This window comes from Pelobates fuscus, chromosome 5 (assembly GCF_036172605.1).
Source record: "Pelobates fuscus isolate aPelFus1 chromosome 5, aPelFus1.pri, whole genome shotgun sequence".
Taxonomy (NCBI): domain Eukaryota; kingdom Metazoa; phylum Chordata; class Amphibia; order Anura; family Pelobatidae; genus Pelobates; species Pelobates fuscus.
This window is the reverse complement of record NC_086321.1, coordinates 151,446,007-151,461,251: the sequence shown is the minus strand read 5'-3', so window position 1 is coordinate 151,461,251 and position 15,245 is coordinate 151,446,007. Positions and strand designations below refer to the sequence as shown.

The 15,245-nt window shown below is 42.4% G+C and overlaps 1 protein-coding gene and 1 gene segment (V, D, J or C); both read left to right on the top strand.

Annotated features, from left to right (window-relative positions):
• CHCHD10 (coiled-coil-helix-coiled-coil-helix domain containing 10) overlaps positions 1–15,245 on the top strand; it is a 214,100-nt gene that overhangs the window by 54,382 nt on the left and 144,473 nt on the right. The window lies entirely within an intron of this gene.
• Positions 5,793–6,246, top strand: LOC134612043 (immunoglobulin lambda variable 5-39-like). The segment is given in 2 exon segments: positions 5,793–5,835; positions 5,918–6,246. Coding segments are annotated over 2 exon segments (372 nt in total).

Here is a 15,245-nt window from a genome sequence, read left to right as displayed (position 1 = left end):
TTACAGATGTCTTCAATTGACACATCAAAAGCCGAGTAATATTCTTGCAAACAGTAATCATATAGTCAAACAGTGTTTTTCTGGAATGCTTATAAAGATACACAGCTGATCCCATTAATTACAATAATTTCATTACATTTTCAAAAAATAAAAAAAATCATTTATGAAACATGAAAAAAAAATCCTTCTCTTTCTTTTCTCATAATAGCTGTCATAAATATATATCTTTAATCTTGATATATTTTTGTGGATAAGAACATTCTGTTGATTTATAAGAAAGAGGATGAGCCACATTAGGTCTCCAATAAAAGCTAAAAATATATCTATATATATTTATATTGAAGAAAACCATGACTAATCTTCTTTGTGGTAGGGTCTCACTTTTTTACACAAATACCACAAGCTTGTTAGTGACTGCTGGGTTGTTTTGATAGATAAGCTTTAATTGATGGGGTTGCTGTGATCAGCAGCGGGATAGGAAATTTTGTTTTGGGCATTCCCACAATCAGTATAATGGTTATAATATTATAATTAGTATGACTAACGAGTTCTAAACAATGAAGCATACATGATTGATTATACTCTGGTAGTTCATGCAAAAAAATCTTCGTGGGCGTTAGGTCTGGCAAGGATGTTCTGTACAAGATGTAGCCTTATCTAAATTTCCTCAAGACTCACGCAAGACAAGACAAACTGTTAGGAAAACAAGTAAAAAAGGAGTAAGCAAAAAATCCAGAAGTTCTGTGTCAGCAAAAAATAATTCCAAGGACTTCTAAGGAGACAGACAGCTGTAAACAAAATAGCAGTTTTGAATAAAATGGCAAACAGTTACTGAACACTCTCTCCTGATAATCGTGTGAGCCTCCATTTCCTCACAGACTGTTTCTGCAATGCCTTCAAACACCTAACTACTATGCTACGCAGTGTGCAGAGTAAACTGTTGTAGTGTGTGCAAAGGGGTCTGTTTTTGTGTGCAAAGGGGTCTGTTGTTGTGTGCAGGACCTGTACTGTGTGTGTGTGTATCTAGGAGCTGAAGGGGGTTGCATTGGGTCTGTATCTAGAAGCTGTATTGTGTGTAAGCTTATAGTGGTTGAAGTGCATATGTGTGCATAGAAGTGGTAATGAGTGTATAGGGGCTTAGTGTACATGTGTGTATAGACTAATAGTATCTGTATTTATCGGGGCAAGGCAAACCTCTTAGGAACAATTAACCTACACTAACAATTCACCTTGCTAAGTTCAGCTAAAATCTCAAAACCCTTATTTAGAGAGAAAAGTATTTTTGATTGAACCTTAACAGGCTACAGATGGGGCTGGTGGCAGCTGTTCCACTATTTGTGGATGACAAATCCCTTGAAGGGGTAAGTCTTGCCATGGAACCTCCTACTTATCTGCATCCTCTACCTGCTGTCTTTATGATATACCCTTAGCAGTTCACTGGAATCCATTTTTGTGATGTACTTAAGATGTGTCAATTGAAGACATCTGTAACAGTGAAATGCATTTAATATAAACTGCACTTATTAATGTAAAGTAGTTGGTAGATAACATACATCCATGTAGCAGATGTCATACAAGAAAGTGCTTGTAGGGTTACTCCAAGCACTGTGACAACTTCAGTGATTTGAGTAAGGACAAATATCCACAAGAATACAGAGAAGTTACATTGGTACTAAATCACGGTATGATGAGACTAGCCTCTTTTATAAGAAACTAAAAACATAATCAGGCTATGCACACATGTACAAACTTTAAATCTAAACTATGCTTGTAGGCAACAACATAAATATAAACATGTTAAAGATTGTGAAACAACAATTTTTCCACCCTGGAAAGCTCAAGAGAAATAATAGGAATAGGAGAATAACCTAGCTGGTACTGCCACAGAGCATATATCATTGTCATTGGAATCTGTGCTGAGAATAACTGAGAACATGAATCAAGCGGTGTAAACTGAGGAGAGCAAATAAAAAGGGATAGAATGCTTTGAGGAAACGAGCAAGCTGTTATAAGACATGCATCAGAAGTGTCAGAATGGCCGTCAGCCTATGCCCGTGATAGGTATGACACAGTCCCACATGATTGTTCTGGTCTTCAGGCCAAGTACCGTAGGTTCTGAGCCTACAGATGGTTCAGCCCTCCCTTTTTTGCTGAATTGTGTTGGATACATTCTTTGCTGGCTCAGTAAGTACCCAGCTCCAATGCAGGCCTGTACACAGCACCCCCCGCGAGCTGCCAACACTGCCTTCTCCGCCACTTGCGCGCTCTATGAGCACCCAATACCACGAGCCAGTTCTGAGGCCATCGAGGAACACTCTATGATGAGTGATCTTGTGAGGTCTGTAGGGCAGGTACAGGCTGAGCTTCCTCCTAAAGTCGTTGAGGATTTTGTCCAGCCTGGACATGCATCTTGGTAATCAAGTGAGAGGCATGCAGAATCCACCATTTTGAGTATGTCATGAGGTTTACTGTTGTTTTTTGTGGGGGGTACCGCATATCCGTGGTTGGTCTAGAGGGCTAACAGGGTGGGGACAGGGATAACCCCAAGATGTTGCCAAGATCTGCTGGCTCTCCCTTCCACAGCACCCACGAGGCCTCACTCCAGACTGCAGAAGGCTCTTTGGACAGCTGCTGATGAACGCTGGGATCACCCCAAGCCGGTCATTTGATGCAAAGCACATAAGTTATACAGTCAGACCCAGAAAAAGAGCCTGGTGTCGCAGGTAGTGGCTCATATTGTTTAAAGTACACAGAGCACCATGAGAAGAGGTCTAGCCGTCTTTACAGTCAGGTCCTGCCCCCCAATGTTTACATTTTGACTAAGTTACAGATAGCCACTAGAGGTGCGTCCTCGATTTTTGAAAGTCGTCATGTTTTTCCATTATCATGTACATGTTAGAAGCCCTTTATTTACTTACTTGATCACAGCGCCGATGTCCCTCAGTGCTGGGTCACAGCTCCGCCTCCTCTGACGTCCCTCAATGCGTGGCGAGTGCCACGTGTGCATTAGGCCTCCCTATAGGAAAGCATTGAATCAATGCTTTCCTATGGGGAAATAGCGGACCTTGGATGTTTTCATGCAGAGCGTGAGGATGTCCAGAGTCAGTTACCAGACCAAAAGTTACTGGATCCAGGAAGCACCTCCAGTGGCTATCTGGCAGACAGCCACTGGAGACAGGCTTAGTGCGGCAATGTAAACATTGCAGTTTCTCTTGAACTGCAATGCTTTACATTGAAGCAGTAAGTGCAAAAGGGACACTGCACCCAGACCACTTCAATGTGCTGAAGTGGTCTGGGTGCCTATAGTATCCCTTTAATTATTTATCAAAGCACACTGCTTGTACAGTATAGCTGTTTATCTATAATGACTTGTTTAGCACCATTTTGTATTTATAGCTATATATATGTTGATTAAGATGTTCAGTTTCTCTGGTATGTAACTTATGTTAACTTCACTTTAATTTCTGTAGTAAGTGAATAATTAATATTAAATACATATTAAGTATCCTTTTTATTTACAGAAAAGTAATCTCGAGGAAGGTCCATCAAATTTTGATCTAATTCTGGACATACACTTTTGACTTCTGATTTACGTGCTTATACAGCAAACTATTTGATAAAATAGACACAGTTCACCCTTATATCAACAACAACCAATAGATGGCAGTAAAGCACCACACATAACCTTAATACCTTGACGTGTTACAATTGAAGATTATGCTATCTTTAGTGTACTAATAATCCTAATTTTATTAATGACAGGAGGCGAATATTTTGCATTGCTTTCTTTACTAAATATTATAATAATATTATTTTTGAAGCTCCAGCAAATTCTGTCGTGCTGTACAATAGGTAAAAAGCAAGTAGTATCAACAAGACAAGTTGGCCATACAGGAAGATAATGGAGGCCCTGCCTAAACAAGCTTACACTCTATCACTTTTTGTTTTTAAATTAATCCTGCTTGACCATGATTTCCCTTATTTCTTTTATTCTTTTTTTTTGTTCACTTTTAGTTTAAGTTGTACACATAGGGGCTACTTCTACTCATGCGGAGAGTGGTCTCTGGCAATCGTTATCAATGGGCAGAGCTTAGGCTAAGTTAATTTCAATTGCCAATGTAAGTTACCCACAATCCATCCGTCAAAAGAATCCCAAATAAGGGCAAACTGCAGATATTATGAGCATAGAAAAACAGCATGGAGGCCACTCCAAAAAGAGATCAAGCGCAAGAAAGAATAGACAATAAATATAAATAAAAACAAACTCTTTAAATGTGTGAAAGCCTGTTGATAACCTAGCTGTTATGGCTATTGTAAAAATAACTAATGCTATTTGCATATACTGAGTAAGTAACTGAACACGTATTGACCCAAATATGTAAGGTACAATGTGTAATAATTATAATAGGTGGTACCCTTATTTCCACATCCATCGTAATAATGGGTTTCCCCATTATTTCATATTATCCACTGCATAATTCCTTTCCCTTTAAAATAATGAAAACAGTATGATCAGAAGTTATTTTTATATGGATCTATATTTTCTTTTATATTAAAATTGATGGAAACCTTTTTAGATGGTTGGTGTTTGCTTGAAGCAATCAATGTCATGGTCAAAGAGTCCATATGAGATATGTGGGATATGTTATAATGTCACATCTCTGGTATTTAGTCACATTTCTGTAACGTAAACTCAGAGCAATGCAGTTATTGCCTGTTCCATAGACTGTGGCTTGTAACACAGTAATAGCAGAGAATGGAGAAGAGATACAAATACTGTCATCAAGTAAAACACAAAGTGTCTGACTCGTTATTGTAGATAACAGAATGTGTAATGATACAGTAATGTGATCCTTTTGGCCATCAAGCCCACTCTCCCCCAGACGTTGAACCTTTTGGTTTGTGTTACAATTAGGATGTCCATAGCCGAAATACAGGGTACTAAAAGACTAGACTTGGGCAGGCAGAAGAGTTAGTGGGATTTTGTTCTTAACATAATTGCTGAGGATACGTCTGATGAGATTATCAACACTGGTAATCTCAGCCAATCTCAGGTGTGGAGAGAGGAGCATGGCATGGGAAAAATGGTTATTTTTTACTCCTCACAGGGTGTTACCTAAATGGTGACTAGCAATCTATAGCATTATATACATTAGTGTTGCTTTAATTGTGTAACTAATACAAGTCTGCAACTGTGCAGAAACACTATAGTGACAATATAGTGACTATAGTGACAAACATGCATTCCAGTAGCTATAGTTGTAATATCACTATTTAGCCGTGTAGCCTATGTAAATGATGATTTTACTCACCTTTACTCCAGTGCTGCACAGATCCACTAGTAACTCTACCCTCGATCCACTTCTTTGGCTGAGATAATCAAAAATGACAATCTCAGCCAATCCAATGCTTTCCCATAAGAATGCATTGGAAAGCTATTGCACATGAGTAGCAAAAGTCTGCACTGGCCCATCAGCACCTCCTCTGAAAGAACAGGTAAGGTGAGGACCTAAGCCAGCCAGCCAGCCACAAATATATATTATATACCTTGCTAACGTGGTATTTTCTCAAATATATATTTTGTATATCAGGTGTGGAAAGTGTGGCTGTTGTGTCTTTCCTCTCTGGGAGAGGTTGATCTTCACCTCAAATCCTTTCCTTCCCTACTCTGTAAGCTGATTTGCATATTTATGAAAATATATGATTTCTAAAGACACTATAAACAGTTTCAGAAGAATGATCTGAATCTCAGACTCTATTTGGTTGAGAGTAAAAATTTTCTGTTTTTGATCATGTCTTGGGTTGCTCTTTTTGTCACCGTTTGTCTTTGCACCGGTAGGTGTACATGGAGAATACACATAATGCTGTTTTCAAGCAGTTAAATACATGACTAATAATCTTTGCTTTCTGCTTTCAGATCATCTTTTGGCTCAGGAGATTACGCTGCAACAGCCGACTTCAGAGTCTGTGAGTGTGGGAGGGAAGGCCAAATTAGCATGTACAATGAACACTGGCATTGCCATAGTGTCCTGGTACCAGTTAAAGGAAAGTAGTGCCCCGCTTTTTATCTACAGCTTCCGTATAACTGGTGATAAAAACAATAGACCAGGACCTGGAATCAGCAGTAGATTCTCAGCCTCTCGTGATTCTGATACAAATACCTGGCATTTAGTTATTACAGAGGCCCAGATTGAGGATGAAGCAGATTATTATTGCTCAATATGGAATGCTAAGATCAGCACATAGTCACAGTGACTCAAAGATATTAGGAAGCTATACAATAACCTCCTGCACGTTACACAGCAGCACAAGGGGATCATGTAATTAAATATTTCTGTCATATCATTATAAGCAAATGAAACCAATACTTTATGTTTTCACCGTATAAGTAACAATGAGAACAGTATATATACAGAAGTATATATTATGATTAACGAAAACTTAACAAAAATGTTTATTGTTCCACCTATTTTTTTAACCCCTTAAGGACCAAACGTCTGGAATAAAAGGGAATCATAACATGTCACACATCTCATGTGTCCTTAAGGGGTTAAAGGGACTCTCCAGGCAGCAGTTTTTACTCAACAGAACAAAAAGAAAGGTTGCGCCTAAAATATACAGTAAAACATATAAGAGTGTGTATAATAAGTAATATCAAATAATACAATTTAATATCAAATATAAATGAAATATAAATGAATAAGTGGTAATAGTCCAGAACACATATCACTTATGATAAGTGTTCTGGACTATTACCAATTATTCATTTATATTTCATTTAATATTTGATATTAAATTGTATTATTTGATATTACTTATTATACACACTCTTATATGTTTTACTGTATATTTTAGGCGCAACCTTTCTTTTTGTTCTGTTTTGTATCATTTCTTACCATTAGGGGACTATAGGGGACTCCCCTTTAAGGATTGCAGCCTTATTACTATTTTCTTGTGTGGCAACCTAGCGCTGATTTTTCTCTTTCTATTTTTCAGCAGTTTTACTCACCTGGTTCCAGCGCCGGGAGCCTCTTGAAGCCACGCCCCCTATTTTATCAAAATGACGAAATAGGCGGGCGCAAGCAGGGAGCAATCAGACGCTTCCATTTGGAAGCGTCATTGCTCCCTTGTGCGCATGCGCGGCTTCGCCACACATGCGCACATACTTCAGAGGGCGGCATTCATGCCGCCCTCTGAAGTCCTGAGCGCACTACCGCACATGCGCGCGGTGTGCGCGGCCGTGAGCTGAGCTGACTGACAGCTCAGCTAGCGGTCTTTGCCCGCCCCCCTCTTCTGCTGACAGGCAGGAGAGAGAAGGCGCGCACACAGTGCCTTCTCTCTCCTGCACACGTCAGACGTATCTTAATACGTCTGACGTGTACAGGGCCTTTTTAGGGCCCTGCATGATAGGAAGTCCCACTGGTGGCCGTCTGAGTGACGGCCACTGGAGGTATTCTTATCAATCAATGTAAACACTGTATTTTCTCTGAAAATACAGTGTTTACTAGTGATGTCCCAAACTGTTCGCCGGCGAATAGTTCCTGGCGAACATCGCTTGTTCGCGTTCGCCACGGATGGCGAACACATGCGCTGTTCGGTCCGCCCCCTATTCATCATCATTGAGTAAACTTTGACCCTGTATCTCACAGTCAGCAGACACATTCCAGTCAATCAGCAGCAGACCCTCCCTCCCAGACCCTCCCACCTCCTGGACAGCATCCATTTTACATTCATTGTGAAGCTGCATTCTCAGTGAGAGGAGGGACAGTGTAGCTGCTGCTGATTTGATAGGGAAATTGATAGCTAGGCTAGTGTATTCAGTGTTCACTACAGTCCTGAAGGACTCATCTGATCTCTGCTGTAAGGACAGCACCCCAAAAAGCCCTTTTTAGGCCTAGAACATCAGTCTGCTTTTATTTTTTTATTTTTTTGTGTAATGTAATTGCAGTTGCCTGCCTGCCCGCCTGTGTGTCAGGCTCACAGCATATACTGTGCCCACTTGCCCAGTGCCACCACTCACTCACTGGTGTCACAATAGCTTGCATTTAAAAAAAAAACATTTTGGACTGTAATATAATAGCAGTCAGTTTCCTTCACTAGTGTGCGTTTCAGGGCCTGCCCAGTGCTACCACTCACTCATATCTGGTGTCACAATAGCTTGCATTTAAAAAAACAAAACATTTTTGACTGTAATATAATAGCAGTCAGTTTCCTTCACGCGTGTGCGTTTCAGGACCTGCCAGGGCACAGTGTCACACCAGAGCAACTCATATCTGGTGTAACAGTAGTGTACATTTAAAAAAAAAATACAATTCTGACTGTAATACATTGAATAGCAGTTAGTTGTCTGCCAGCGTGTGTGTCAAGCTCACAGCGTATACTGTGCCCACTTGCCAAGTGCCACCACTCATATCTGGTGTCACAATAGCTTGCATTTAACAAAAAAAAACTTTTGGACTGTAATATAATAGCAGTCAGTTTCCTTCACTAGTGTGCGTTTCAGGGCCTGCCCAGTGCCACAACTCACTCACTGGTGTCACAATAGCTTGCAATTAACAAAAAACTTTTTGGACTGTAATATAATAGCAGTCAGTTTCCTTCACGAGTGTGCGTTTCAGGGCCTGCCCAGTGCCACCACTCACTCACTGGTGTCACAATAGCTTGCATTTAAAAAAACAAAAACTTTTTTGACTGTAATATAATAGCAGTCAGTTTCCTTCACGCGTGTGCGTTTCCGGGCCTGCCCAGTGCCACCACTCACTGGTGTCACAATAGCTTGCATTTCACAAAAAACTTTTTTGACTGTAATATAATAGCAGTCAGTTTCCTTCATAGTGTGTGTTTCAGGGCCTGCCCAGTGCCACCACTCACTCACTGGTGTCACAATAGCTTGCATTTAAAAAAAAACTAAAACTTTTTTGACTGTAATATAATAGCAGTCAGTTTCCTTCACGCGTGTGCATTTCAGGTCCTGCCAGGGCACAGTGTCACACCAGTGCCACTCATGTCTGGTGTAACAGTAGTGTACATTTAAAAAAATAAAATAAAATTTGACTGTAATAGATTGAATAGCAGTTAGTTGTCTGCCAGCGTGTGTGTCAGGCTCACAGCGTTTACTGTGCCCAGTGCCACCACTCATATCTGGTGTCACAATAGCTTGCATTTAAAAAAACAATTTTTTTTGGACTGTAATATAATAGCAGTCAGTTTCCTTCACAAGTGTGCATTTCAGGGCCTGCCCAGTGCCACCACTCACTCATATCTGGTGTCCCAATAGCTTGCATTTTAAAAAAAAACTAAACTGTAATATAATAGCAGTCAGTTTCCTTCACGAGTGTACGTTTCAGGGCCTGCCCAGTGCCACCACTCACTCACTGGTGTCCCAATAGCTTGCATTTAAAAAACAAACAAACACTTTTTTGACTGTAATATAATAGCAGTCAGTTTCCTTCACTAGTGTGCATTTCAGGGCCTGCCCAGTGCCACCACTCACTCACTGGTGTCACAATAGCTTGCATTTAAAAAAAAAAAAAAAAAACTTTTTTGACTGTAATATAATAGCAGTCAGTTTCCTTCACGCGTGTGAGTTTCAGGTCCTGCCAGGGCACAGTGTCACACCAGTGCAACTCATATCTGGTGTAACAGTAGTGTACATTTAAATAAAAAAAAATTGGACTGTAATAGATTGAATAGCAGTTAGTTGTCTGCCAGCGTGTGTGTCAGGCTCACAGCGTATACTGTGCCTACTTGCCCAGTGCCACCACTCATATCTGGTGTCACAATAGCTTGCATTTAACAAAAAAACTTTTTGAACTGTAATATAATAGCAGTCAGTTTCCTTCACGCGTGTGCGTTTCAGGGCCTGCCAGGGCACAGTGTCACACCAGTGCAACTCATATCTGGTGTAACAGTAGTGTACATTTTTTTAAAAATATAAAATTTTGACTGTAATAGATTGAATAGCAGTTAGTTGTCTGCCAGTGTGTGTGTCAGGCTCACAGCGTATACTGTGCCCACTTGCCCAGTGCCACCACTCAAATCTGGTGTCCCAATAGCTTGCATTTAAAAAAAACTAAACTTTTTGGACTGGAATATAATAGCAGTCAGTTTCCTTCACGCGTGTGCGTTTCAGGGCCTGCCCAGTGCCTCCACTCACTGGTGTCACAATAGCTTGCATTTAAAAAAAAATAACTTTTTTGACTGTAATATAATAGCAGTCAGTTTCCTTCATAGTGTGCGTTTCAGGGCCTGCCCAGTGCCACCACTCACTCACTGGTGTCACAATAGCTTGCATTTAAAAAAACAAAAACTTTTTTGACTGTAATATAATAGCAGTCAGTTTCCTTCACGCGTGTGCATTTCAGGTCCTGCCAGGGCACAGTGTCACACCAGTGCAACTCATATCTGGTATAACAGTAGTGTACATTTAAAAAAATAATTTTTTTTTGACTGTAATAGATTGAATAGCAGTTAGTTGTCTGCCAGCGTGTGTGTCAGGCTCACAGCGTTTACTGTGCCGACTTGCCCAGTGCCACCACTCATATCTGGTGTCACAATAGCTTGCATTTAAAAAAAACTACATTTTTTGGACTGTAATATAATAGCAGTCAGTTTCCTTCAAGAGTGTGCGTTTCAGGGCCTGTCCAGTGTCACCACTCACTGGTGTCACAATAGCTTGCATTTAAAAAAAAACAAAACTTTTTTGACTGTAATATAATAGCAGTCAGTTTCCTTCACGCGTGTGCGTTTCAGGTCCTGCCAGGGCACAGTGTCACAACAGTGCAACTCATATCTGGTGTAACAGTAGTGTACATTTAAAAAAATATAATAAAAAAATTGACTGTAATAGATTGAATAGCAGTTAGTTGTCTGCCAGCATGTGTGTCAGGCTCACAGCGTATACAGTGCCTACTTGCCCAGTGCCACCACTCATATCTGGTGTCACAATAGCTTGCATTTAACAGAAAAAAACCTTTTGGACTGTAATATAATAGCAGTCAGTTTCCTTCACGCGTGTGGATTTCAGGGCCTGCCAGAGCACAGTGTCACACCAGTGAACTCATATCTGGTGTAACAGTAGTGTACATTTTAAAAAAAATATACAATTTTGACTGTAATAGATTGAATAGCAGTTAGTTGTCTGCCAGCGTGTGTGTCAGGCTCACAGCGTACACTGTGCCCACTTGCCCAGTGCCACCACTCATATCTGGTGTCCCAATAGCTTGCATTTAAAAAAAAACCAAACTTTTTGGACTGTAATATAATAGCAGTCAGTTTCCTTCGTTTCAGGGCCTGCCCAGTGCCACCACTCACTGGTGTCACAATAGCTTGCATTTAAAAAAAAACAAAACACTTTTTTGACTGTAATATAATAGCAGTCAGTTTCCTTCATAGTGTGCGTTTCAGGGCCTGCCCAGTGCCACCACTCACTCACTGGTGTCCCAATAGCTTGCATTTAAAAAAACCCTAAACTTTTTGGACTGTAATATAATAGCAGTCAGTTTCCTTCACGAGTGTGCGTTTCAGGGCCTGCCCAGTGCCACCACTCACTCACTGGTGTCACAATAGCTTGCATTTAAAAAAAACAAACTTTTTTGACTGTAATATAATAGCAGTCAGTTTCCTTCATAGTGTGCGTTTCAGGGCCTGCCCAGTGCCACCACTCACTCACTGGTGTCCCAATAGCTTGCATTTAAAAAAAAAAAAACTAAACTTTTTGGACTGTAATATAATAGCAGTCAGTTTCCTTCACGAGTGTGCGTTTCAGGGCCTGCCCAGTGCCACCACTCACTCACTGGTGTCCCAATAGCTTGCATTTAAAAAAAACAAACTTTTTTGACTGTAATATAATAGCAGTCAGTTTCCTTCATAGTGTGCGTTTCAGGGCCTGCCCAGTGCCACCACTCACTCACTGGTGTCCCAATAGCTTGCATTTAAAAAAAAAAAAACCTAAACTTTTTGGACTGTAATATAATAGCAGTCAGTTTCCTTCACGAGTGTGCGTTTCAGGGCCTGCCCAGTGCCACCACTCACTCACTGGTGTCCCAATAGCTTGCATTTAAAAAAAACAAACTTTTTTGACTGTAATATAATAGCAGTCAGTTTCCTTCATAGTGTGCGTTTCAGGGCCTGCCCAGTGCCACCACTCACTCACTGGTGTCACAATAGCTTGCATTTAAAAAAACCAAAACACTTTTTTGACTGTAATATAATAGCAGTCAGTTTCCTTCACGAGTGTGCGTTTCAGGACCTGCCCAGTGCCACCACTCACTCACTGGTGTCACAATAGCTTGCATTTAAAAAAAACAAACTTTTTTGACTGTAATATAATAGCAGTCAGTTTCCTTCATAGTGTGCGTTTCAGGGCCTGCCCAGTGCCACCACTCACTCACTGGTGTCCCAATAGCTTGCATTTAAAAAAAAAAAAAACTAAACTTTTTGGACTGTAATATAATAGCAGTCAGTTTCCTTCACGAGTGTGCGTTTCAGGGCCTGCCCAGTGCCACCACTCACTCACTGGTGTCCCAATAGCTTGCATTTAAAAAAAACAAACTTTTTTGACTGTAATATAATAGCAGTCAGTTTCCTTCATAGTGTGCGTTTCAGGGCCTGCCCCGTGCCACCACTCACTCACTGGTGTCCCAATAGCTTGCATTTAAAAAAAAAAAACCTAAACTTTTTTGACTGTAATATAATAGCAGTCAGTTTCCTTCACTCGTGTGCGTTTCAGGGCCTGCCCAGTGCCACCACTCACTCACCGGTGTCCCAATGGCTTGCATTTAAAAAAAACCTAAACTTTTTGGACTGTAATATAATAGCAGTCAGTTTCCTTCACGAGTGTGCGTTTCAGGGCCTGCCAGGGCGCAGTGTCACACCAGTGTCACAGTAGCTTGCACGCATAGTACCACTAATCAAAAAAAAAATGACAGGCAGAGGCAGGCCACCCCGCAGAGGCCGTCGTGGTCGTGGTGCTGTGATTCCCTTTGGCCCTAGAATAATGCCCAGTGTTCAGAGGCCACGTACCCTGAACTTGAAAAGTTCTGAGGACATAGTTGACTGGCTAACACAGGACAACCAATCTTCTACAGCTTCCACTCGGAACCTTGACGCACCATCCTCCTCCAACTTAGCTTCGGGCACCTCTCAAGTTACCACTCGCCCGCCTGCCACCACCACCAACACTAGCATCAGAGCCGCTTCACTTGATCTGTCAGAGGAGTTATTTACACATCAGTTGGAAGAAATGAGTGATGCGCAACCATTATTGCCAGAGGATGTAGATAACAGGGATATGTCTCAGTCAGGCAGCATTACACACGTACGGTGTGATGATGATGATGATGTTGTACCCGCTGCTGCTTCCTTTTCTGAGTTGTCAGATACAAGTGAAGCGGTTGATAATGACGATGCATCCGTGGATGTCACGTGGGTGCCCGCTAGAAGAGAAGAAGAACAGGGGGAAAGTTCAGATGGGGAGACAGAGAGGAGGAGGAGGAGATGAGTTGGAAGCAGGGGGAGGTCGTCACAAGGAGCTAGTGGCACAGTCAGACAGCATGCATCGGCACCCGGGGTCAGCCAGACAGCACGCCAATCAACGCATGCTGTTGCCACCACCAGAATGCCGTCATTGCAGAGCTCAGCAGTGTGGCATTTTTTGTGTGTCTGCCTCTGACAACAGCGATGCCATTTGCAACCTGTGCCAAAAGAAACTGAGTCGTGGGAAGTACAACACCCACCTAGCTACAACTGCTTTGCGAAGGCACATGATCGCACATCACAAATGCCTATGGGATCAACACATGAGTACAAGCAGCACACAAACTCAAAGCCGCCATCCTCCTCCTGGTCCAGCATCTTCAGCCACGTTAACCACTGCTGTCCTCCTTGCCCCCTCTCAACCATCCGCCCCTCTGTCTCTCGCCTTGAGCAGTTCCTGCTCATTTGCCCACAGTCAGGTGTCTGTCAAGGACATGTTTTAGCGTAAGAAGCCAATGTCACAAAGTCACCCCCTTGCCCGGCGTCTGACAGCTGGCTTGACTGAACTCTTAGCCCGCCAGCTTTTACCATACAAGCTGGTGGAGTCTGAGGCGTTCAAAAAATTTGTAGCTATAGTGGAAGGTACCCGGCCGGAATTTCTTTTCACAAAAGGCAATCCCCAACCTGTACTCGATTGTGCAAAAGGAAGTAATGGCATGTCTGGCACACAGTGTTGGGGCAAGGGTCCATCTGACCACTCATACCTGGTCTGCAAAGCATGGTCAGGGCAGGTATATCACCTACACTGTGCATTGGGTAAACCTGCTGACGGCTGGCAAGCATGGAATGCGTGGCTCTGCAGAGGAGTTGGTGACACCGCCACGACTTGCAGGCAGGCCTGCTGCCACCTCCTCTACTCCTCCTACTCCATCCTCTTCCATAACCTCCTCAGCTGAGTCCTCTTCTGCTGCTGCGTCTTGCTCCACATCAACGGCACCCCCCCAGCTCCCAGGTACTGTTCCACATCCCGGATACGGCAGTGTCACGCTGTCTTGGGGTTGACTTGCCTGAAAGCAGAGAGTCACACTGGACCAGCACTCCTGTCCGCCCTGAACGCACAGGTGGATCAGTGGCTGACTCCGCACCAACTGGAGATCGGCAAAGTGGTTTGTGACAACGGAAGAAATTTGTTGGCGGCATTGCATTTGGCACATGTGTGTAATCTGATCGTACAACGCTTTGTGCATAAGTACCCAGGCTTACAGGACGTCCTTAAGCAGGCCAGGAAGGTGTGTGGCCATTTCAGGCGTTCCTACATGGCCATGGCGTACTTTTCCGATATCCAGCGGCGAAACAACATGCCAGTGAGGCGCATGATTTGTGACAGCCCGACACGTTGGAATTCAACACTCCTAATGTTCGACCGCCTGCTCCAACAAGAAAAAGCCATTAACGAGTATTTGTATGACCGGGGTGCTAGGACAGCCTCTGCGGAGCTGGGAATTTTTTTGCCACGTTACTGGACGCTCATGCGCAATGCCTGAAGGCTCATGCGTCCTTTTGAGGAGGTGACAAACCTAGTCAGTCGCACCGAAGGCACCATCAGCGACATAATACCATTTGTTTTCTTCCTGGAGGGTGCCCTGCGAAGAGTGCTGGATCAGGCTGTAGATGAGCGTGAAGAGGAAGAGTTGTGGTCACCATCACCACCAGAAACAGCCATATCAGCATCGCTTGCTGGACCTGCGGCAACGCTGTAAGAGGATTGT